This window comes from Pituophis catenifer, unplaced genomic scaffold (assembly GCF_029215685.1).
Source record: "Pituophis catenifer annectens isolate HBS135680 unplaced genomic scaffold, rPitCat1.0.hap2 SCAF_6, whole genome shotgun sequence".
NCBI lineage: Eukaryota > Metazoa > Chordata > Lepidosauria > Squamata > Colubridae > Pituophis > Pituophis catenifer.
The window spans coordinates 42,666,036-42,690,922 of NW_027256886.1; the positions used below are offsets into that span (position 1 = coordinate 42,666,036).

A 24,887-nucleotide genomic window follows, 5' to 3' on the forward strand; every position below is an offset into this window, starting at 1 on the left:
AAGCTTGTTTAACACTAAACAAGCTTAGTGTATTGTCGGAAGTAAACAATGAGATTCACTCATGAAAAATTCAATTAGCTATTTTATTGTTCATGCCTATAACACAGGAGTCTTCTCAGACTACTGATTTGCATCTGAGCCAAACTAGATAAGGTTCAATAGCATTCAAGAGGGGTCGGACTTTGCCCTCTTGTGACTATGTAGAGATTCCAGGCTAATTCCCTCTTGATTCCTCCCCTGGATCTGCTAGTCTCTTTCTGACATGTGTTATATAAATGAAGTTTCTAGCTCTATAGCTTAACAAGTTAAGTTTTTTGGGTGAAAATTGCCTTTGTCTTTCATCATATATAGACAGAATGGGTGAATATTTTTCCAGTCATTAAGATGCTGATGATTTTCAAAGTCCAGATATCTGTAAAAAAATTGCTATTTTTATCTAGGATGTTTTTTGCTACTTAAAATTTATCTCCCATATAGGCCAGTATTATTAAGAACAGTGTTTCTTATCACCATTCTGTCTTTGTTAACTTTAGGGCAAATTGATTACAAGCCTGAGTCTGTAAGATAGCATGTTCCAATATCAGAGAGGAAATAATGTGAAATGTACATATCAATCCATATTTTTTAAGCAATAGCTTGATGAAGAAACCATAGTAACTTGGTTCACACATAATGCAAATTCCCAAATGCAAGCCATAATAGCTAGGTTCACAAATCACATTATGTCACAAGGAGACAAGGAACAAAGATACTATTTAAGCCTGGTTTTGGTAGAAGATTAGTTTTGGCAGACAATAATTAATACCTGGAGAATGGATGGAGACTTGGAAGTGGAAGGACTACTGTAGAGTCAAGTAGATTCACTGCAAATGATTTTTCACCAGCTGTTATTTCCATTCTTGCTTATCATTGTCCCTCATTCTTCTGAACACGGAGGCAGTAGCTTTCCTATGGCATAGCACAAATTATAGACATATACTGTGGGAAAGGGTATGAGCAAAAAAAGGGAAAATGTTAATCATTTGGATTAAATCAAAATATCCATATTCCTACAGATTTATGCAGAGGGACTTTGGCCCCCAATGTGGTTTCATGGATGCTAGTCTATCAGCAACACTTCCCTTGGTATCCCCAGTTCATTGCTCTACTTGATTTTAATTTTTTAAAAAAATATTTTAATTTTTAAAAATAAAAGGACAGTTACTGTACTGCCGTGCAAAATGCTGGGATTCAGAATGTCACTGGGTAGCCTACTGATCCCAGAGGTATAATTAGGAACACTTCAGTGATTCATTTGAAAAGTGCCCAAAATTTGAAGTTGAAAAGAGTTAGAAAGTATGGCGGGGTATAGTCTCATCAATTTACCTTTAGGTTACTTGGGATTTTGACTGATTACACTTTTCAAGTCAATCTATCATATAGCGGTTGGGAGCAGTAACATATATTATGTATACCCTTAATTGATATCTAGTCTGCATATATAGTTGTGGTAAAACCCATTTGATCATTCTCTTCTGGCTAAAGTAATGGAAGTAAGGGCACAATCAAAGGCCCACTCTTTTAATATGTTTCAGGAAACACAATTTTAAAGGCGGGGAGGGTCTTCATCACTCTGTCATAGCCAATATCTTGCCCTTTTTTTACTTCCCCTTCCCCTGCTTCCCCACTCCCAGCAGATGCCTCTGATTGGGAGAGCAATTTTCTTTCATTTATTCCACGCAACACCCAGGGTGACTCTCTAGATATGATTATAGTTGCTAGCACCTCATGGAACCAGGAAAACCTTGGTCAATGCAGCCAACACTCAAAGCTGTTCATTTTAAAGTACACAAAAAAGCAGCAAGCAAAACATTCACTCTTGGAGCTGGATTCTCTCTCCACTATCATGCTAAAAATCAGGAATACCACTGCATTTACTTGGCAGGGTCACTACCAAGTGCTTTTCAGAGAGATGCACTCTAGTTACTATATTGAAATGAGCAAGCGGTGGATGTGTGTATGCGTCAAGCCTTCACAATGGTTCCACTATATTAGGAATTTATTGATCTCCTTCTAACATTGATTATGTCAGGGTTCCAAGTAACAACACCAAAGCAATCAAAACTCTTGAGCCCTAGAGTTTCCTCAAAGTATAAAGCCCAGAGCCCAATGATTGTACTTCCATAATTGAATATGTAAATTCCTGTGGCACTGGGGCATTTGAGTGACAGTGCTTTTGCTTCACACTGGTACCCAAGACAATAGGCCAATCTCTAAGATGGTCTCCAGATACCACAAGCAATATAAATGGCAATTTGCTGTGGAAGTCATTTTCTTGAAGCTGACTGGGTTATACCCCAGAAACACATCATGAGCCTGAGCTGGCGGCTGGCAGCGGCTGCTGCTGCTGCTCCTCCTCCTCCTCTGTCTGATGAGTGCAGTTTGCCAACACCTGCTGAGGTGCATAAATGTTGAACCAGTGTTAGCAGCTGTGACAAACTCTTTCCAGCAGTTGTCTTTACAGAACTCTGATGACGTTCTCTCAAAGGTCCTTGTCAATTCTCATTCTCTAGAGGTTCTGAACTTGTTGGCAGGGCTTAAATTTCTCTTCACAACATGCCAGTAAAGAGAGAATCACTATTATTATGATTGTATCCGGCTGAGGATAAAATTACTTTGGCAGTTTTTCCTGCCTTACAATTTTATCCAGGGGCTTTGCTGTTTTTTTTTAAATGTCATTAAATGAGTGGCTGTCCTCCTTTCTTTTGCTAACTAATTGCCTTTAACTTGCTATTATCATTCACAGCAAATATAGCCCAATTTCTCAAAGAGTTAGGAGATATGATCCATTCCTAGTATTGATGTGAAGCAACATTTAACAGGCTTCCTATCACTGCTATGCAGTGTTGAGAGAAGTTGCACACCTGTTACTAGTTTGCATCTGAACTTTTAAAGAGTAGAAAAGCAATTGCTGCATTATTAGCCAATCTGTAGGTGGGTTAGTTGACTTTGAAATCAGAAACTATTAGTAGTGCAGTTTTTCTTGTGCAAATTTCTGTTCCTCTCAGAATATAAAATCATTTTGCACACTTCCTTCAGGAATTCAAATAATTAACAAAATTGTGCCTTTTCTAGTCATTGGACTTCAGCTCTAATACTAGCAAGTATTGCCAAAAGAGCTGAAATCCAACACATGTGGACAGCCCCTGGTTGGGAAATGCTGGTATAGACATTCTTTCCAATGGGTTCCCTCTATCATATTCCTTTCCATTCTCTTGTGAGTCTTAATCATCTCAAATTCAAGCATGTACAAAAATATCTATCACTGCTACATTCTGAATAGCACACGTAAATATGTATATATTCAAATTTTATTTTTTATTAATTTCAGTTTCCATCTAATGCCTCTGATACATGCAGACCTAAATTCTTTGTTTTTCTGCTCTCCCTTGGTGAACTTTACAAATCCTTCCACTTTTTACTAATTTCTTAATTACAATAATTTGAACCTGTATGGTGGTAGCAGTCTTGATAGAACAGGAATTCTGAAAGGTGCTCATTTTAAAAATACCTCTTGATTATGAAATGCATTTCATAAGGGACTAATACAGAGCACTGACTGGCAAGAGAATGAGATAAACAATTTAATGAAGAAACAGGAGAGTAGGCTGCTTCCAAAAATGTCATAGTCCAGGAAGAACCTTTAGTTTATGAACTAGCTCAATAAATAATCTATACAAAAACTGGAATGACTTTATGCTTTATGGATGAACTGCTATATAATAGTTTTCCCCAGCTTGGTGCCTCCAGTTTCTATAGCTAACCTTCAACAAATCTGTAGCCAAAACATTTTGAAAACATCAGGTGGGGAGCGTGTGCTGGGGATTGTGGACTTGCATATCTCTTCATTGTTGATGTTTCCTTCTTTTTCACAGGGAACTGAATGGAAACAATATCACTCGGATCAGTAAACATGACTTTGCTGGGCTGAAGCAGCTGAGAGTTCTGTGAGTGATTTTTCATAATAAAACATAATCACCTTGCTCCCTTCTCTGTCTCAATATCACTCCAATTTTATGCCAGGTGTTCCCTTTAGTTGACAATGGATCTAGTCCCATAAGAGGATGGGTCCCTGTCTCAAGGAAGATGCATGCTCCTATACAAAGTCAAGAAACATGACTTCCACTTACTAGGGTAATAAGTGTGCCCTTTGTCCTCCTGTTTGCCCCTTTAGATATCCAAGTTCTGATTCTTGTTTCATTCTTATAGGCAGCTGATGGAAAACCAGATCAACATGGTGGAACGAGGAGCGTTTGACGACATGAAAGAACTAGAGCGACTGTGAGTGTCTCAGGGCTCTGGATGTGGTATGAAAGCTGGTGGTGGGGAAAATGCCAGAGAATGAAAAAGAGATGCAATTTCCTAATAGATACCTCCAGTTTTTCTTCTCAACTAAACCATGCATTCACAAGCATGAGTTTGGGTTCCCTTTGGACTTCCTGTTCCTTGATAGATTAGAAGTGGAATTAAGCAGGGATAGGAAGAACACACCTTATGGTCAAAGGCAATCGATTCCATTACCTAGATCAAGAATAATTTCTCTCTGCCCCCACCCTCCTGCTCATATGAGCAGATGGTGCAAGATCTATGTGATTTTACACTCATCTTGAACAGCTTGGCTGGCATTTATACCCAGATGCTTCTCAATCTGTTTGCCATTCTTTTCAGGTCCAAAATAATTTTCAGCAAGAAGCATCGAATCAGGAACAGTGCACAGACCTGTCTCAGCAACATCTGCATGTTTTCTTCATAGCAACTGTAAAAAACACCACTTAAACACTTGCTGCTTCTCTTCTTAAACAGTTACCCAACTCTGCCACGCTCAGAAAGATAAAACATTCCCAGTGCAATGTTGACTAATGTCCAATATCCTTAGAACCTGTCACCATTTAAGTTGGCATTTCTTGTAATAGAGATATGCCATCTATAAAGTGCCACACACAATGAAAGCTTTCTGTTTACTTCTGGGTGTATTTTCTGTGTCACATTAGCCTTTTCCCCTATGTCTGTACTCTTCCACCACCATCCCCATCCTCTAGAACAGGGGTGTCAAACTCACGCCGTGACATTGTCATCATGTGACATATCGCGACTTTTCCCCCCTTTGCTAAACCAGGGGCGGGCATGGCCAGCTGCGAGTTTGACACTCCTGCTCTAGAAAAAAAATCTGCCTCCATGGTGCTATTCTATGACTGAGTACCTTATTTGCTCTTGCATCTTTAATATTCTTTGCTATTCAGTGGTGGGTCTTATCCGGGAGGACAATGAAGATACTTATAGGGAAGAGGTGAAGGCTCTGGTGGACTGATGCAATAAAAGTAACCTGGTTCTAAATGTTAATAAAACAAAGGAGATCATTGTAGATTTAAGAAACAGTTGGCATGGTCATACTTCACTCAGTATCAAGGATGCAGCTATAGAGGTGGTTAACAGTATTAAGTATCTGGGGGAGCAGATATGGTAACTAACGATCTGAACTGCTTTCTCCACACATCATCCGTAGTGAAGCATGCAAACCAGTGTCTGCATTTCCTGCATTGGATGAGGAGAGCACATCTTTCTGCTTCTGTCCTGGCCACTTTTTATAGAGGCACGATTGAGACCGTTTTAACAAACTGCATCACTGTTTGGTTTGGTGGCTGCAGTGCCTCAGAGAGAAAGTCCAGAGAGTGGTACAGACAGCCAAGAAGATTATAGGAAGCTCGTTTCCTGTCATTCAGGATACTGCTTATAAGCCCTATGTGCTTAGAGCTCAAAGAATTGTGAGAGATCCCACACACCCACTTTACGGTCTGTTTCTGTTGCTGTACCACTACCAGTAGCTTTGATGGCATGGGATATGTTGAAGGTTATACTGCGTCACTGGTAAACTAGAATATTTCATTGTAGACATTTTACAGGGTTTGTGTTGGTAATCCTTGCCTAATGTTCATGTTTTACTGCACATATCTATGTCCATTTGCATAGAGAGATTAATAAATATGGACTAGGAAAATTATTTTTTAAGAGCAGGGAAGCATTATTCCATTCTAGCCATAACATTTTGAAGATATCTTGCAGAAAACTGACAAAAATAATTGAATTGCCACATATAGTAGTCAGCACTATAATATCCCTAGGCTGAGGAAGTCCACCTGCTTCTAAATGTATCTAAGAATGCTTATGATGATTTCTTTCTCCACCCTCCATTTCTCTAGACGGCTAAATAGGAACCAGCTACACACTTTGCCAGAGCTCCTCTTCCAGAATAACCAAGCATTGTCACGACTGTAAGTAATGTACTGCATTTTGTTCATTGCTTGTTATGTAATATTTTGCAACTTGTTCTCCTGAAAAATGATTGTGAATTGGTGCTGCCATTCATTCAGGCATTTAAAAGCATTTAAAGTGCTGGAAATAGGCGTCAGTACCATGACTCAGATGAATCATGCAAGCAAGTATACCAGGGGTGTCAAACAGGCACAGTGGTGGGATTCAAATTTTTTTACTACCGGTTCTGTGGGCGTGGCTTGGTGGGTGTGGCATGGTTTGGTGGGCATGGCTTGGGTGTAGTAGGGGAAGGATAGTATAAAATCTCCATTCCCTCCCCACTCCAGAGGAAAGTTACTGCAAAATCCCCATTTCCTCCCGATCAGCTGGAACTCAGGAGGCAGAGAATAGATGGGGATGGGGCCAGTCAGAGGTGGTATTTACTGATTCTCCGAACTACCCAAAATTTCTGCTACCGGTTCTCCAAAACTGGTCAGAACTTGCTGAATACAACCTCTGAACTGGCGGCCCATGACCCAGATACATCATGCAGAGGCCATGCCCACCCTAGCTCCGTGAAGGGGAAAATTTCATGAAACATCACGTGACAGCAACGTGACGCCATGAGTTTGATACCCGTGAAGTATACTAATGCAGCGTAAATCCTTGGGGGTGACTTTGTTTTGTAGTTGTTCAATAAGAAACAGATAAAATTTGTTCAGTCTTTACCTATAGATGTTGTACTACCTTAATATCATGGGTACCAGATCAATACAAACCAATGTTTTTGCTTCCCTGTGCTCCTAAGATCCTTCTATGTTTTAAGGAAGTCAAAAGCTATTTTCTATATTGTGTATATCAGAACTTATGCATTGTATATGCTAAGGTGAACATATTATAGTTCATATGTAAATACTGGTACTAGATGTGCTGAATTCTACCAAATGACATTTTAGGATAATAGCTGAGATATGAAACTTGATTGGTAATCAGCTACTCATAGTGTTGATTGTTCAGTTGGCTGTACTTCTACAGGAATTTTTGGTGCAGTCTGGTTGGTCTCCAAGTTAGGCATAGAGTAAGTATGACAATTGGGACAGGCAGAGTGCTAGCTACAAAGGAGCTCCATTGCATATCCAGATCCAGATACTCAAGTAGTGAAAAGTACAAAGAAAGGAATAACTTCACATGCTGCACAGATGTACCTGGGTTGAAAGGATATTACAATTATACCTCTTGCTAAATTGATATTGATACATTTTAATAGCATAGTATACATGTATGACTCTTTGTGTACATTCATGTGAAGTATTTTCCAAATTGTTTCAGATGAGAAATTCATGAATGAGAACTGGATTTCTATCTTACAGAATTAAATGCTAATTTAAATATTTTATGTTTCTCATTAAGCAGATATATAATTATTTGTTTTCATTTTTAATTGTCAGGAGTTAGAAAAGATAAGGGGATTATACCCTTTAAAAAAACTGTAAATAAATTAAAGGCAAAATGTACAAATGTAAAAAAAAAAATCCCTTTTACATTTGTATCCCAAATTGCTTGTCCTAAAATATTTAAACTTCAATTTGTTGATAAAGCATCTTAATAATTATTGTGTTTCTGTATAGCTTTTCTAAATGCAAATGTAGCAATAAGTTAGATAATATGTTTCCTTCTATGATTGTTAACTATTAGCAAAACATAACATCATGTGAGAGGGGAGCACCTGCTGAGGCTCATTATCACATATTGGAAGGATGTGAAAAGAGCTTCTGGAAAAGCTTTTGAATCAGAAAACCTTCTTACATAATTAGTGAGTGCATGCTTTTCCAGTTAATGAAGGTAAGAGCACAAGTAGAAATTTTAAGTAGTATTGAACCTGAAGTGGATGCAAAAAGGTGACATCAGCTATACATCAGCTTTGGATTTTTGAGAATTTCAAGAGTGGCTGCCTGCAGTGGCTGTGTTTGTATAGCATGCCAGACTAGTCTGTTAGGTAATTGACTTATCTGGGGATACACCAGCAAATCATCAGCGGATCTCAGCTGCATTTCCTTAACATGTTAATGAAAAACTGAAAATTCCACAGTGAGCTCATTGTGGTCTGAAGCATCACAGAGAGATAGCACTTAGTTTCCAGGTTCTTTTTGACTCATTTTTTGTTGGATTTGCATCCTTTATCAAAGAACTCAGGGAACTTTATACATTCCTTTCCTCACAACAATTTAGTGGGGTACATGGTCTGTAATGGGAGAAACAGGTTGAAAATGAATTCCTATGCATCTGAGGGAAGGGGATCAAAAATAAATCCACTAGATATGGTGTCCTTAGAGAAGTCCTAGTCTTCAGGGTTGCTTTTGGTTTGCATTTCAGTGAAGGCAGGCAGAAGTATCTCAAGTAAACTAGGATCACCATAGTTAGGCTACAGAAATCTCTATCACCACAGAAAAAAAGGTATGGAGAGTCTCTTTCTTTGCTGCTATTTTATGGTTGTCCAGATTTCTACAGGCCAGATGTGGTAACCCAAATTTAACTCCAAACAATTTTGTGTCCAGTTTGAGTTAAAATGCTACGTTGTTGACTGGATTTTCATGTTTGTATAATACAGTAGCCCTAGTTTGAATCAGCACATCATTTGAATCCAGCTGATAAAATAATTTCATTTTTTCCTGTTTCCTTTCTTCCTTCCCATTTCATCATCTCTTCTGTGCTATGTTTTATTTTCCACAATATATACTTGAATAAAGAGTATTATTTGTACCTTAGGATGGGATAGGAGTTTTTATAAGTAAAATTGATGCTTTAAATGATTTGTAACTTGCCCAATGACATGTTTATAATGTTTCCAAGGCCATATTTAAGTTTTATCAGAAAAAAAGTTTATTGAAATCAGAAGTGACTATTGATACATTTTATTTTCAATACATTTTTATTATCTGAAAATGTTTATAAAAATTGAATATCAAAGTTGTTTACATAGCATTTATGGTGTCAAAGTGCCCATAAATATTTTCCTGATTTTTACAAATGTAATTATTAAAGACAAATATTTTACAAGTGCATAATATTTAGTTCTGATATTACCTCTGAAGCTCATAATGGTAACAGAGACATTCTTGGGAAATAAATATGCTGCACCCCAGGCCTTTGAGTCTAAGTGTGGTCATCTTTCCAGAAAAATAGAAAAACTTTGGCTAAGGTAATAGAAATCATATGGAGTAGGAGGAGTAGAGGGAATAATAGGACACAGCCTGACTAGTTTGCCTTCTAAGAAATGGTTATGACTGGGTTTGTCCATCCTGGTGATATTTTTGTGGGACAGTAGCCATGGGAGGATCTCACAATTCCAAATAGATATAAAGCTCACCTCCCCCTCCAATTTTTTTTTCAAATTATGAGCTAATACAAATTAAAATGTATTAGGGACTTTTTTGTGCCTTGCATACCTGAATGGTACAGTTCTGAACACTGTGAATATGTGACAAATTGTCTACTAGTGTCTAAAGCCCATTCAAAGCTAAGAAAGAATAAATTGGTAGTCCAACATAATATGGTAATTTTATAGTTTATCTACACAAGCCAGTTTTTGTAGTGGAAAGAGGCAGAAAGCCCAGTTTTCTTTATCATACATTTTTGGGTAGTCTAATAATGAAGGAATCCAGCAGTCTCAACCAGTGGGTGGCATTCTCCCACCAAGGAAGGGCAGAGCTGAAGAAAGAAAACCAAGCTATCAAGGAGAGATTTGCTCTCCCCCATTTTCCCTTTTAAGAAACCCATTTCCCTCTTTTAAGAAACCAAGTTGATTCCTATGGAATGCCAATTTGGCTTGGTAATAGGGGCTTCAATCTCAGGGACAACTGGGGGATGGGGGATGGGGGAGAGATGTGCAATCTGTTTCCCACTGCAGTCCAGGACTTGCTTCTCATCTAGATGGAAGATCTTAGGAATGAGAATGAAAGGAAGTACCAAGGAGATGGTTTCCTCTGTTTTGTAAGGAATAATATAAAAGGACAAGAGCAAGGGTAGGTCTGTGCTAACTCTCTAAAAAGCATGGTTTCTGAGGCAGCCGTTGCCAAGGTAGCTGATTACTTGATCTGGCTCACTGCCATTGGCCAATGACTTTCCTCCTTCAAGTTTTTAGACAGTTGCCCACTGTTGTTGGACAGTATCCCTCTCATAAATAAAACCATAGCCGTTTCTAGATTTATGAGGGATCAGTACATGTACATGTTGTGAATGGATTAAGCCCTTCCACACAAATCTATGTGTCCAAGTCCTCCTCTCTGTTCTAGCTGGATCTAGGTGGCTTTCAGCTTTCTTTTCATGTTAGAATACATCTTTCAAACTAGATTATATGTTACATTGTCTTATATGTTTCTAAACTGCATTATGTCTTCAAGGATTTTTGGAGAATACAAAATATAAATCAAAGCTACAGAGGATTGTATTGTATTTAAGTGGATTTTTCTGTCTTCTATTTGTTGTAATGGTGCATATGTTTGCTCTGAACCTAAAACTTAGGGGAATGCAAATGGCTATATGAGCTAAGGACATGCATGCATTATTTCTTGTACTGCATTGTATTTTTAAATGTCATGGAATTTTGCATACCTTAAATTTCTTTTCAATGCATTGAAGCACAGTATTTTGTTTGTTTATAGGTTACCCATTTCATTTTGAAAATGAGCAGCATGGAGCCACTGAGGTTTAGCATGATAGGCAATTTTATTATTTATTGCTATAGAACAACTGTAAATTTCAATGGTCTTTATGTTCAATTTATTTATAATAAGACACAGAAATTAGATCAGAAAGAAACATCACACAAAAATTGCTATAGATCCAAGATACCTCTCCTGTCTGGAATTCTGAAAAATAGGTTGATGTTTCAATTATTTGTGGTGTTAGCAGTTATATCAAATGTTTTGTGGATTTTCTACTCCCTTTTATTTAGCTTTAACTTGAATTAAAATTTTAATTTGATAAGAGGCTGTCAAATAAAAATAATATTGTATAAACATCTAACTTTAAGGAACTTATAGAACAGCAGACTAACTTGAGTTGCCTGGATGAGTTTTCCTAGGCTGTCTTAGTGTCATTTTGTACTCTAATGAAAATATTGTTATAGCCAATTTATTTCTATTTCATTTCAAAGCAGAGGAAGGGGTGAGGCATCCTAAACTAGCAAGTAATCCATGGTGTCAATTAGCATGCAAATAATTTTTTTCTCAGTTTATCCTAAATATTTTTGTGTACTTTTTGGTTATTATATTTATCTGCATTAACAAATTAATGAAATAGAAACAAGTTCTGCAGGCAGGAAATTCTATTTATAGGCACTTTTGTTAAGGACTTAGTCTGCTTTTGAACAAGCACAGAGTTACTTTTTAAGCACATTCTCATTTTTCTTTGCATTGCTGTCCTATAATAAGTCTATGTGGTCACTAAGAGTTGACACCAACTTGACAGCATGTAATCAATCAACCTAAAATAAGAAAGATAGGCAAAGCTTCTAGAATGTGGACGAGATATGTGAGCGTAAGACATTTTACAGTGTCGCCTTTGTCGTTTATTTTGTAACAGAAGTAGTCATTATTAAAAACTTCCTTTTTCTGTGGATATGGCTCAATAGATAATTAAACAATTAATTGATGCTGCCCAGACTCCAACAATTGTTTGTCTTTATATTGTTTGAAGCCATGAATATTTTTCACATTTTTACTGAAGAGTTTGAAAGGTTTTGTTTCTAATATGGAAATTATCTATGAGACATATTCTTATAACCGGGTGGGGATGAACCATTTACTTGTGTTGACAGTAGTAAATAGGATGAAGTTAGCCATGATTTTGATGAAGTAATTGCAGCTATATTGCAGCTTCATCAGTAATACGATATAAAAGAATATAATATGTCTGCATTATAATATTTGCCAAGAAGAGATAGGGAAACTACTAAAACAGGCAAATTATTACTGCTTCTACTAATAATAGTAATAACAACACAAAAATTATAATACACAATTGATGGAAAATATGTTGCAATAATGGAATCATACAGTATACATGAGGGGCATTGTTGAGCTCAAAACCTAGAACTGGCTTTTTTTAACTTTCCAGATTTGAGAGTAGCACAGTTATCTGCTTCTCCTCCGGCCCTTTTTTTAATGGAGTACATAAGCCTTAATATCCAATTCTGACCAGAATCACCTCGAACTCTGAGTTGGGAGGCAAATAAACGAACAAACAAGCAAACAAATAAGGAAAGAAAGAATAGTCAACATAATGAAATATTGACATTCTGTCATTGTACTTTGCCATTTTCATGATGGAATGGAATACGGCAAAGTCCAGTTTGAGCACAAAGAGGAATTGCAGCCAAATCACTGTCACCCTTAACTTGGCTGTGTGTAAAACACTGTGAGGGCAGTTAAATGTTGTGTCATTCGAACAACTAGCTGTCACTGTGCCTTTTATTAGACTTTATTTAACCCTTTGCAAAGCTGACTTGGAAACTTCTCAAGTCAGTTCAAAGGACAAGCAGATACTGGTTTAACTGTTAACAGTTTCTGCCAAGAAACCTCTCAGATGGGTGGGAAGGGATTCCTAGCATCTCTGTGACATTACTTTCCATAGATGTAACCATGACAACCTGGTTTGTAACTTGTTTGATATTCATTATATAGTCTCAGTGATGCTTTGAGTATCAATGCAAGACATAGAGAGAGAACTCCCATTAATTGATGTCTATTTCGTTCTGCTGTATGACTTTTTGTTGCAGACAGGTGAAGGAGAAAAGTAAGGAATTTATTTCTGTCAGGAAAACTATTTTATAAAAGGACTAAAGGAAAAATGGACTAGTGGTCAAGACAAAAATATATAGATCATGAATAATAATGTACATTTCAGATCATCTACTTTGTTGAGGGAGTTTGTGGATAAACAGTTTTTTCCTCAAAATATATTGCTTTGCTAAATAAAGTTGTGTTTCAAAGCACTATGACCATTTTTGTTTCTCTTCATGTAAGCAATTAAGAGACATAGTTGTGTGCTTCTAACTGCTGCAGCATTCCTAAGTTACAGTATTTTCATGGTGTATGTATATGTGGTATAGATATTCTTATGTATATACATTTTTAAGGCATTCAAAATAGTAAAGAACTCTATTCCTTTTTAGCTTCTTAGTTGATCTGCATGGAATGTGGGAAGCTCTGATTTGCTGAACATCACCTGGTCAGCTTCTCAGCTACTCAAGACAGACCTCTCTGTTGTCCCATGCTACAATTTGTCTCTATAATGGGCGCACACTCAGAGGTCTTATGGTATATGCAGTTTCCAGAGCTCCTCCAAAAATTGCCATAAGCATGTTATTTTTAATGTGGCAATGGCAGATTATTAAATAAACTGGAAGTAATCATATTCTATTTAATGTAATTTAATTTGAGTTAATATTAAATCAAATTAAATCGATTTTTGAAGTGGGCTCCTGGTATGCCACTGAAAGGCCAAATGTGGCATTCAGCTTCCCCAAAGGTTGCACATCTCTGCACTATTGTAGATCATATGCAGTGTTGTGTACATTCCCTGGATGGGAATAATCGAAAGACAATTATATTGGGATGGAGAAATACATGTCCTTAAATCCCTCTTCCCATTAATGAACGTTCAGAGCCAGGAAATGGTGCTTGTCTGATAGTTTGCTGGAGAAGACCCAACCCTTCTGACCTTATTTCAAATGGGGTTCAATTAAATTGTCAGCCTTGGACAGATGAACAAAAGGCCAGGTCTTTCCTGCTCCTTTCCTGCATCTCGCATTTGCAAGAGGACCAGTCTCACTGTGAAAATGAAGAACTGTTCAGTTGTCAAGGTCACCTTTGCTTTGGTAATCATGAGCTAAATACATTTTCATCATTCTTCCCTTGCTAGAAGTATAGCTTCATGACCCACATGGGCAGTGACCTTTGTTATTATCTAAGAAAACATATGGCAGGGGACTGTAGTGAGAGGGAGAGCAAATGTTCCTTTTTTCATAGCATCTAGCATTAAATTAAAGTATAAATAATTGCTTTCTTTCTTTCTACGTGTTTGTGATTGCATGCATCTTCAGCCATGATGAGGATTCTATATTATTCCTGGTTTTTTTTTTAATGCGAATGTATTTTTTTAAAAATGCAAATTCTTATGGCATTTCTGGACCTTTGCACAAGTGGATTGCTGCTTCCTTGTCTAATAGACTTCAGAAAGTCAAAATGGGGAACTCGCTGTCTAATCCTGCATCAGTTAACAGTGATGTTCCACAAGGAGCGTTTTAGATCCCACACTTTTCTTGCTCTATATCAACGATCTATGTGATCAACTTAAAAGCAATTGCGTCCTTTTTGCCAATGACGTAAAATTATTTAATACTACAGATAATTCTGTTATTTTGCAAAGTGATCTCGACTATGTGTCTGAATGGATATCCATTTGTCAACTTCAAATTTCGATTAATAAATGCTCTGTCTTACATATTGGTAAACGTAATCAGAATGTCAAGTATAAGCTGGGTGGTATTGATCTAGCAGATGACCCTCACTTTGTTGGGTTTTTTTTAATTTGTTTTATTTTTTAAAACAAACAAACATTTAATACATCAGTCATTCCTTCCATGTGACATCTCGGTGTTGTCTTCAATCGTTCTTCTTTTTGTTATTTCTTCTGTCTTTGTTCTCATCGAATCAATTACAACAATTCATCACTAACAAAATATTCTGATTATGGCATTTTTATATATAATTATTAATTTACTTATTTATATCTCTTTTCTAACCAATAGTAAAATTGATTCCATATCTTAAAGTATTCTGAATCTTCTTTCTTTAATCATCAAAGTCAAATCTATTCATTTCTGCATAATCTAATTTTTTTTAATTAGTTCTTCTTCCAAAGGTATTCTCTCTGCTTTCCAGTATTGTGCATAAACAATCCTTGCAGCTATTATTACATGTATAATCAAATAGATATTTTCTTTGTAATTTTTTCTGGTAGGATACCCAATAGGAACAGTTCTGGTTTTAAATCAATACGTTGTTGTATCATTTCTTCCAGTCATATCTTAATTGTATTCCAATAATTTTTTGCTTCTCCACATATGGCAATAAGAACCTGGTAACTGGTGACATTTCCAACATTTAGCTGACTTATCTTTAAACATTTTTGCCAGTTTCTGAGAGGGCATATGCCATCTATAAAACATTTTATATTGATTTTCCTTATATGCAGTGGACATTATTAATTTATAATTCTTTTCCCATAACTGTTGCCATTTATCTAGATCTATTGAATGTCCAAAATTCTTTGCCCAGGCTATTATTGTTTCCTTTACCTGCTCTTCCTCCAGTTTGATGCTTAATAAAAAATTATATATCTTTTTAATTAATTTATCCACTGTTCCCATGAGTATACCATCCAACTCTGTTTTTTCTAAGTGAAAACCATATAGTTTAGCATCTTTTTCATATCTTGTTTGTGTCTGCATGTACATATACCAATCCATCTCAATCCCCTGTTCTTCCAGCTCTCGTTTCCTTTTCAAATCCCCCTTATCTGTTAGTAAGTCTTTATATCTAACAATATTTCCAACATTAAAAACATTTGGGTGTATCACAGCTTCCATTGTTGATAACCATATTGGTATTTTCAGATAATATTTATCTCTGACCTTCTCCCATACCAATAGCAATGCATTCCTTATATAATGTCTATGAAAGTATGGATGTATCTTATTTCTACCATACCATAAAAATGCATGCCATCCCAATTGTAGATCATGACCTACATGATCTACAATACATTAATAATCTTGTATTTCTTAGACCCTCACTTTGTTAAGTACCTAGGTGTATTTATCTCTGACGATCTATACTCCAAAGTTCACTGTAACAGCATTGCTAAAAAAGCACTAAGAGGTTGTAAACTTAATTCTACGAAGCTTCTTTTCTGGAAACATTGTATTGCTAACTTGGGCTTATAAAACTTACAGTAGACCAATCTTAAGAGTACTGTTCAACTGTTTGGAATCCCTACCATAGAATAGAATAGAATAGAATAGAATAGAATAGAATAGAATAGAATAGAATAGAATAGAATAGAATAGAATAGAATTCTTTATTGGCCAAGTGTGATTGGACACACAAGGAATTTGTCGGTGCACTTGCTTTCAGTGTACATAAAAGAAAAGATACGTTTATCAAGAATCATAAGGTACAACACTTAATGATAGTCATAGGGTACAAATAAGCAATCAGGAAACAATATCAATATAAATCGTAAGGATACAAGTAACAAAATTACAGTCATACAGTCATAAGTGGAAGGAGATGGGTGGTGGGATCGATGAGAAGATTAATAGTAGTGCAGACTTAGTAAATAGTTTGACAGTATTGAGGGAATTATTTGTTTAGCAGAGTGATGGCATTCAGGAAAACACTGTTCTTGTGTCTAGTTGTTCTGGTGTGCACTGCTCTATAGCATCGTTTTGAGGATAGGAGTTGAAACAGTTTATGTCCAGGATGTGAGGGGTCTGTAAATATTTTCACAGCCCTCTTTTTGACTCATGCAGTATACCGGTCCTCAATGGAAGGCACGTTGGTAGCAGTTGTTTTTTCTGCAGTTCTAATTATCCTCTGAAGTCTGTGTTTGTCTTGTTGGGTTGCAGAGCCAAACCAGACAGTTATAGAGGTGCAGATGACAGACTCAATAATTCCTCTGTAGAACTGTATCAGCAGCTCCTTGGGCAGTTTGAGCTTTCTGAATTGGCACAGAAAGAACATTCTTTGTTGTGCTTTTTTGATGATGTTTTTGATGTTAGCTATTCATTTTAGATCTTGTGATATGGTAGAACCTAGAAATTTGAAGGTCTCTACTGTTGATACTGTGCTGTCCCTTCTGGGAGAAGGGCGGTATACAAATTAAATTAATAAATAAATTAATAAATAAAATAATGTCTAGTATTGTGAGAGATGGAAGTATGGAAGGGTTTCTCCTATCACCATTTCTATGGTTTTGAGTGTGTTCAGTTCCAGATTGTTCCGGTCACACCATGAGGCTAGTTGTTCAACCTCCCGTCTGTATGCGGATTCATCATTGTCTCGAATGAGACCGATCACTGTTGTGTCATCTGTGAACTTCAGTAGTTTAACAGATGGATCGTTAGAGATGCAGTCATTGGTATACAGAGAGAAGAGAAGTGGGGAGAGCACACAGCCTTGGAAGGCCCCTGTGCTAATTGTATAGGTATCTGATGCGATTCTGCTTAGCTTCACCTGCTGCTTCCTTGACATAAGTACAATCAAGCAGGTTCAGAAGTACTTTACAAGAAAAGTCTTGCATTCTTCTGTACTTTAATTCCTTATGCTACTAGGCTCGAAAGTCTTGGTTTGGATAACTTGGAACTGCGTCACTTGTGGTCAGACTTAGGTATTGCATACAAAATTGCACCTAGTAATGTTTTACCTGTAAATGACTTTTTCTGTTTTAATCGCAATAATACGCGCATGAACAACTGTTTTAAACTCAATATAAATTGTTCTAAACTTGACTGTAAAAAATATGATTTTTTGTAATAGAGTTGTCAAAGTCTGGATTACTCTATCTGATTCAGTTGTCTCAGCTACAAATTTTCACAGTTTTAGTCACAAATTGACTTCCGTGGACCTCACTCCATACTTAAGAGGTCCGTAGAGTGGGCGTGCATAAGCGCACTAATGTGCCTATCCTCCCTGTCATTGTATTTTTATATTATTCCTGTTTTTGTTTCTGTTTGAAACAATAAATTACAATAAATAAATAAATAAATAAAATAAATGTATTTTATTACTTGAGGTTGACTTCACTCTCCAAGGGAAAATGCCATGCAGTGGGAAACTAAGGACTTTTTCTCACTGCTGAGTAAAAGCACTCTCTACTCTGTGCTCAATATACACATTTTAACTATTTCAGATTCTTTGAGTCCGTGAAATCTATACCAGCCTAATATTTGTTGTCCCATTGTCAAGGTTTGTACTGCTCCTATTCTGACTCACTGCAAAATGACACTGCCTTAAGTACACCGAAAAAGTCCTCAGAGCAAAGGTGGGTGCATACGTTGTCCCAATCGGTCTCTCATTTAAAAAAAGCTGCAACTTTTTCTTGGTTGCATAATAGCCTCTTATAATCACAGGAAAATATTATTTTAATATGTAGTGAATGAAAGCAAAAGCATATGATTGAGGCCTATAGTTTTCCAGCAATCATCCATAGGGCCATTTTCATCCTACATCCATTTGGTCCTAAATCAAGTGGAGGATAACCTATGACAAGACTGAGATGGGGTGCTGTGTTCATTCTGGCCTGCCTTGATCAACATAACAAACTAATAACATAACAAACTAATACAAAATAAAGAGAACAAAGAGAACAAAGAGAGAAAGAGATAAGGAAAAAAAGACATGCAGAAAGAAAGAAGCTTCTATTTTCCTTAATAGCAAATACAAGTACAAAATTATCCTTATGATAACAATTTGTAATTATTCTTATGAATACAAAAAAGTTCACTTTATACACACACACACACACACATAAAGTAAACAAAGTTAATTTAACCATTACTGCAAGTTCCATCATTTTCACCAACCATTCCTTTATTGTGGGTACTGTTGAACCTTTCCATTTTTGAGCATATAGTAATTTTGCTACGGTAGTCATATATATATATAAACAAAATTCCACTACTTTGCTTTTAGTTATTTGTCCGTTAGTGCTAAAAAAAAAAGCCATGGGATTTGAGAGTATTTGCTCACTTCAGCCTGTAATGCAACACTCTGATCCCTTTGATGTGTCCTTGACTTTGTAATGGGTTGAAAAGTGGAACAAATTTTGTACTTTTATTCTCCTTATAGCTGTTATTGGATGCTTTTGCCTTAGGAGGAAAACATTATTTAATGTTAGTACATTATTTAAATTGTCCTTAAGGACAACTTAAGTCTATTTCACTCAGGACAAAGTTAAAATATTAACATAACCTAACATAGCAAATATCTCAAGGTGGGTAAAATACTTAATACTCTTTTCTCCTTCTATTTTCCCATAACACCCTATGAGGTGGATGAGAAAGAGTGACCGACCCAAAATCATCCAGCCAATTTTCATGCCTAAGTTGGGACCACAGCCGGGGAAGTCTGTGCTGTGATTAGATGCAAAGCACAATTTTCATTCTATATTACAGGTAGTCCTCAACTTACAACCATTCGTTTAGTGACCATTCAAAGTTACAATGGCATTGAAAAAAGTGACTTGTGACCAGTTTTCACACTTACAACCATTGCAATAGCCCGTCATATGACCAAAATTTCAGGTGCTTGGCAACTGGCATGTATTTATGACAGTTGCACTTTCCCAGGGTGCTTTTCTTGCTCTTTGAGACACAGTGCGTAACTCACAGTAGTGTAGAGTGCACACTGAAGCCTCTCTGCAGCCACTTTGGATTAACTGTCTCTCTACACTCTCTGTTTCCTATTCTTATCATTGTAACATTATTTAATTCCAAACAAATTGAGAAAATAATCATTTAGTTCACCGTCTGAATGCAAATATAATGCTTTGTTTTTAAGTAAGGAGATTGTTTATGAATGTTCCATGCCATTATACCATTATAACCAGTACAATATTAGGTTCCAGTATCACAAGTTCAATACAAAAGCTTTCTCCTCTTCAGGCAACATTCAGATTAGGGAAGTGCTTCCTTAGAAGTTTCCTGGTATAAATACAGAATTGAGATAATGTCAGACGACGTGTAATAAATAACCCTACTTCTCTATAATCACTTACATTGACCACTAGGAGGCACTGCATCACCAGTTTCAGCTTTAGCAGGACTCCTTAGATACGAGTAGTTCTCTAGTCAGAAATTATTCTATGAAGTTTAAACCTTCTGCCAGGAATTGATCTCACAGATTTTCATATTTTAGTTGACTACATAGAGCGCATTAGCTTTAGAAACTATCCAGCTTCTGGCACTCAGTGTTGCATCGCAAGGATATCTAGAGATATCTTGAAGCTATCAGGAAGATAAATACACACCACATACAGAGCGTCCCTGAAGCTCTGAGAGCAGAGAAATACCAACGTTATTGATTATATCATGTTCCTGTGTATGAAATTGTTTCTATAGCCACTTAGTTCTCCTGTTAAGATGGTGAACAACATTTTTCTGTTTTAGCCAGTTCCCTCTATGAATTAGAAATACTACCTTTTTGTCATGCTCATCAGCCCTTTTAATGACTAGATATGGTGGGTCACATCTGAAAAGTAAAATTGTCAATATAGAGTGGGGAATTAAAATAAACTGTACATTAAAATTGGATGCCAGTAAGACATGCAATATTTGATTCATGTAGTTCCCATCTTTTCCAAGGTACAAGCTTTATTATTACTCATTTCCATATTTGTGTTTGAAATTAGCTTCTTATTCTGCATTTAGAATTTGCAAATATATTCATTTTGAATAGACTTTCTAACTATTGAGAATGATTGTCATTTATTTTATCTTTTAAAGTTACATCCTTTTGATGTAACTTTACACCAAAATTCAAGCCCAGACTAAGATGTCATCTGCAACATGTTATGGGTACCTAGATGACCTAGTGCCACACACAAAACATCTAACTATGTCTTACACAACAAATAATGTTACAAATAACCATTGTTTGTTGCCATGTGCAAATCAAGCAATCTGTTTTAGAAGGTGGATCTAGTAAGTAAAAGGAGAAATGTGTGGTGTGTTAAGTATCCTAATCATTAACTGAGTAGTTCAATTATTAATAAAGAATGTAAGAATTTAATCATTCATACTAAGGGATTCTTGATGAGAACCAATGTGTTCTCTCTCTTTTTTTTTTTATTTGATTTATATGCCGCCCCTCTCCGGAGACTCAGGGCGGCTTACAATGCGTTAAGCAATAGCCTTCATACTTTTGTATATTTATACAAAGTCAGCTTATTGCCCCCACAAACTGGGTCCTCAATTGGGCCAAAATCTGAATGAAAACGTGATCGAGGTTTCTAGCTGTCTAGTTGTGGGTGGAAAGAAGTCATGTATCAACAGTGGGTTGAAAAAAATACACTAAAGGCAGAACAGGAATCCTTTTAATAGGCATGCAAATTTCATGGTGATACCATTTTCTCCTGGCATAAATCAGCAGAGCAGGAAAAACCCTTACTTCGGTTTGCCGTGAAACTTGCACTGTTTGTTAGGAAGCACGCTCTGGCCGGTTTTTTAACAGGGCAACTGGAAGAATAAAATAGAATAATATTTATGTGTCAGATTAAATTTCTTGAAGAAAAACAGGATATTTACTTCATAACGACATTGTTAAACTGGTGCCTCTTTGGTGCTTCTCAAAGGCTCTGAAACTGCCAGAAAAAGGATCCCTTGATTTAGTCTTTAGACAGACTCGGTCTAGAGAAGATATTCAAATCATTTCTGATTTAAACAGGATGTTGTTAGAGCTCAGGGCCTTAAAGTAATAAGAAGTTTTTGTATCACAATCCATCTCAGCAAATAAGAAACATTTGCCTATGTTCCAGCACCAAACTCCTTTCTATTCTAGCAATATAGCAAAACATAATTTTTTCCCTTGATGCTTGGCCTACAGTCGTGGCTTAAATTATTTCTGTGCACCTGGATCAATGTTGCAAACTGCAACTCTTCAAGTGTCAATTTAGTGAATTATTTAAATACTGCTTCTGTTGGCTAAACTGGCAGGAAATTTGTGCACATTTAGAATTATAACATTTCTCTTAAATGAACACTGTATTTAAAACAATGAAAAGTTAATAAAGTAATATATTTTTGCATGGAACAAAAGGAGAAAAGCCTACCACTCTCTCCTTAAGAATAGTTTGTATTCCAAAATTAACATTCTCATTATAAACAAGAAACTAGCCAAATGATAAACTTAATTTTATAGAAGGATGCACAGGGAATTGCCCATTTTAGGACTTAGACGCTATTAGCAGAAAGAAAACACCATCTTCCTAATGCAGTTTAGTTCAATCAATATAATAAGAATAACTCAAAGTAATTATCAAAAGTAAATAACCTTATCAACTGTTCACCAAGCAGGCCAGTTTAGGATAATTTGATTTGTGGAAAAGAAAAAGGTTAAAAAATATTACCTTGGGACTTCTGGTTTGCTGCTTGTCGCTGCCAGACGTTCCTTTGGGATCGTCAGCTTCCATCGCCTGTCAGAGCCGCCTTCACAACGGAATGGCGGCTCGAAAAAACCCCGTTTCCATGAGGAAACGGAGATAGAGCCGGCAGGGGTGGGTAGAACTCTCTGCGGAGTCCCAAAAGTTTTTCCTTTACTTTTGGGACGGAGCGGATGAGATGCCCCGTATCCCCAGCCGCTGCTCTGGGCTTTGGGAGACCTCTGCTGATGCAGAGCCAGGCGTCAAAAGCAAGCCTGCAAATTTAACAGACTACTCAAAGAAAATGTGAGCTGGACCTGTAATACTGAACCGCAAGTATTTTACTGATTTTTTAAAAGAAATTACTTAAGAGAGAGGAGGAAAAGAAAGAGGAAAAAAAGCCTTTTAAAATGGCGTCGGCTGGAGGAGAGGCTGAAAGGGAAAGTCCTTCCGTTTTTTATTACTACAATGTAGCGGAATAAATACCACTGGCTACATTTGTAGACAAAACTTCGCTCCTGTGTCTTTTTCTCTTTTTCTTTCCCTTGGAGACCTGATATTGTTGTTGATTGGAAAGAAGTCTTTCTTGCTTCTTTTTAACAAAGCCTGCCTGGGTGGAAACATGGCACTGAGATTTATAAAGTCAGATAAACAAGAAGGGGGGGGATTCCCCCACCAACAACTTAAAGGAACAAGTCTTAACTCTTCAGTCTGAGAAACCTGATTTTAATATAACAGAATTTTTTATACAAGAGATTGAAAGAAGGGAGGAGATTGTGAATCAGCAATTTGAAAAATTTAAGCAGGAAATTAAAGAATTGGTGAAATCTAAGTTTGATTTTTTGGAGAAAAAACTCTCAAAAATGGCTAATGGTTTTAGAGAATTTATGATACAGTTGGACACAAATACTAATGTACTAGAGTCTAAAATGGAAGAAACTCAAGATAAATTGGACAATAGAATTCAAAAAATTGAAAATGACTTGATAAACATTCAGGATAATAGCTTAGAAGAAAAACCTAAAATGGATGCTGATCAAAAGTATGGTAATGCAGAAAATCTGCAACAGAAGATTGAAAAAGAGATTTTAATGGTACAATATAATTTTACAGAATATGCGATAAGATTAAGAGGTTTGCAGGAAAATAATAGAGATGATTTAAGGAAAATATCTTCTGAATTTCTAGCTGGGATTCTAAAGGTTCAACCTGACGAAGTGTTTTGTAGGATTGACAGAGTTTATCGAATCAACTCCTGGACTGCCAAGCAAAGGCATTTGCCTAGAGATGTGGTGATTTATTTTACAGATAAAGAAATTAGGAATAATATCGTGCAAAATTCCTTCAATTCTAATTTGCAATTGCATGGAAGAAAGATTTGGATTTACAAGGAACTCCCACCTAAGATATTGATGGAAAGGAAGAAATTTGGTTTTCTGGTGAATGAGTTAAAAAAGAGAAATATCTCATTCAGGTGGGACGCCCCAGTTGGTATTATATTTAGATATCAAGGAGAAAGATATCAGTTAAATACTGTTGAAAGAGCGGAAGAATTTTATCAAAATAGGTTGAAAATGAACTTAACATCTTCAGGTATAATACAGGATAAGCAGAAGGAGCCGGAAATAAAAGTAAAATATCGAAATATAGAGACTGTACCAGATGAATTGCCTTTGGATTCATTGGATACCCCAGCTGGACTATCTACAAATCTGAGAGAAGGGGCATCTAACCTTAATGTGATGACTTATCAAGGCAAGGATAAGCATGGAAACCAATTAGGGGAAATACAAGGGATAAAAAAGAAATATGAGATACAAAAACAAAACCAACAAGACCAATCTACAAAGCAGAACAAAATCTGACCAGATGATACACAATTTGTAGAAAAGAAACCAGGATGGAAACCAAACCCACAAAAAGAAAAGAAAAAAAAGAAATAGGTGGCATAAAAATAGAAATTTCTAAATCAGGCAACAGTGAAGCCAGTGACTTTAAAATATGAATGATTATGTGTAAATACAGAAGAGGCGACGTATTGGTTAATATCATCCTGAAGATTGTGGCAGATTTCTGCATGGCCGTAATTTGGGGACGTGAAATGAGCCTTAAACTGATGGATTTGAATTATCCATTTTGGAATTTTTTTTTTTTGTGTGTTGATAAACATATTATATTATTTTGAATTACAAGGCAAGAGAATTATGCTGGGGCATGCAGAAGATCGGGTTGTTACCCACTACGATGATGGGAATTAATAATCCTGATGAAACCCACAATTATTACCATATGGAATAATTATAATGTCACTCGGGTGGTTGTTTTTACTTTTATACATATAAGAAGATATTTACTACTGATGGGGGCAGATATGATTGAAGATCCTGAATAAACTG

The 24,887-nt window shown here is 36.4% G+C and overlaps 1 protein-coding gene across 1 annotated transcript in view; it reads left to right on the plus strand.

The window, feature by feature from the left end:
• Positions 1-24,887, plus strand: part of SLIT1 (slit guidance ligand 1) — a 144,804-nt gene that overhangs the window by 27,400 nt on the left and 92,517 nt on the right. Inside the window, exons 2-4 of the mRNA XM_070946262.1 lie at positions 3,915-3,986; positions 4,249-4,320; positions 6,237-6,308. Coding sequence (XP_070802363.1) covers positions 3,915-3,986; positions 4,249-4,320; positions 6,237-6,308 — 216 coding nt within the window. The remainder of the gene's footprint in view (positions 1-3,914; positions 3,987-4,248; positions 4,321-6,236; positions 6,309-24,887) is intronic.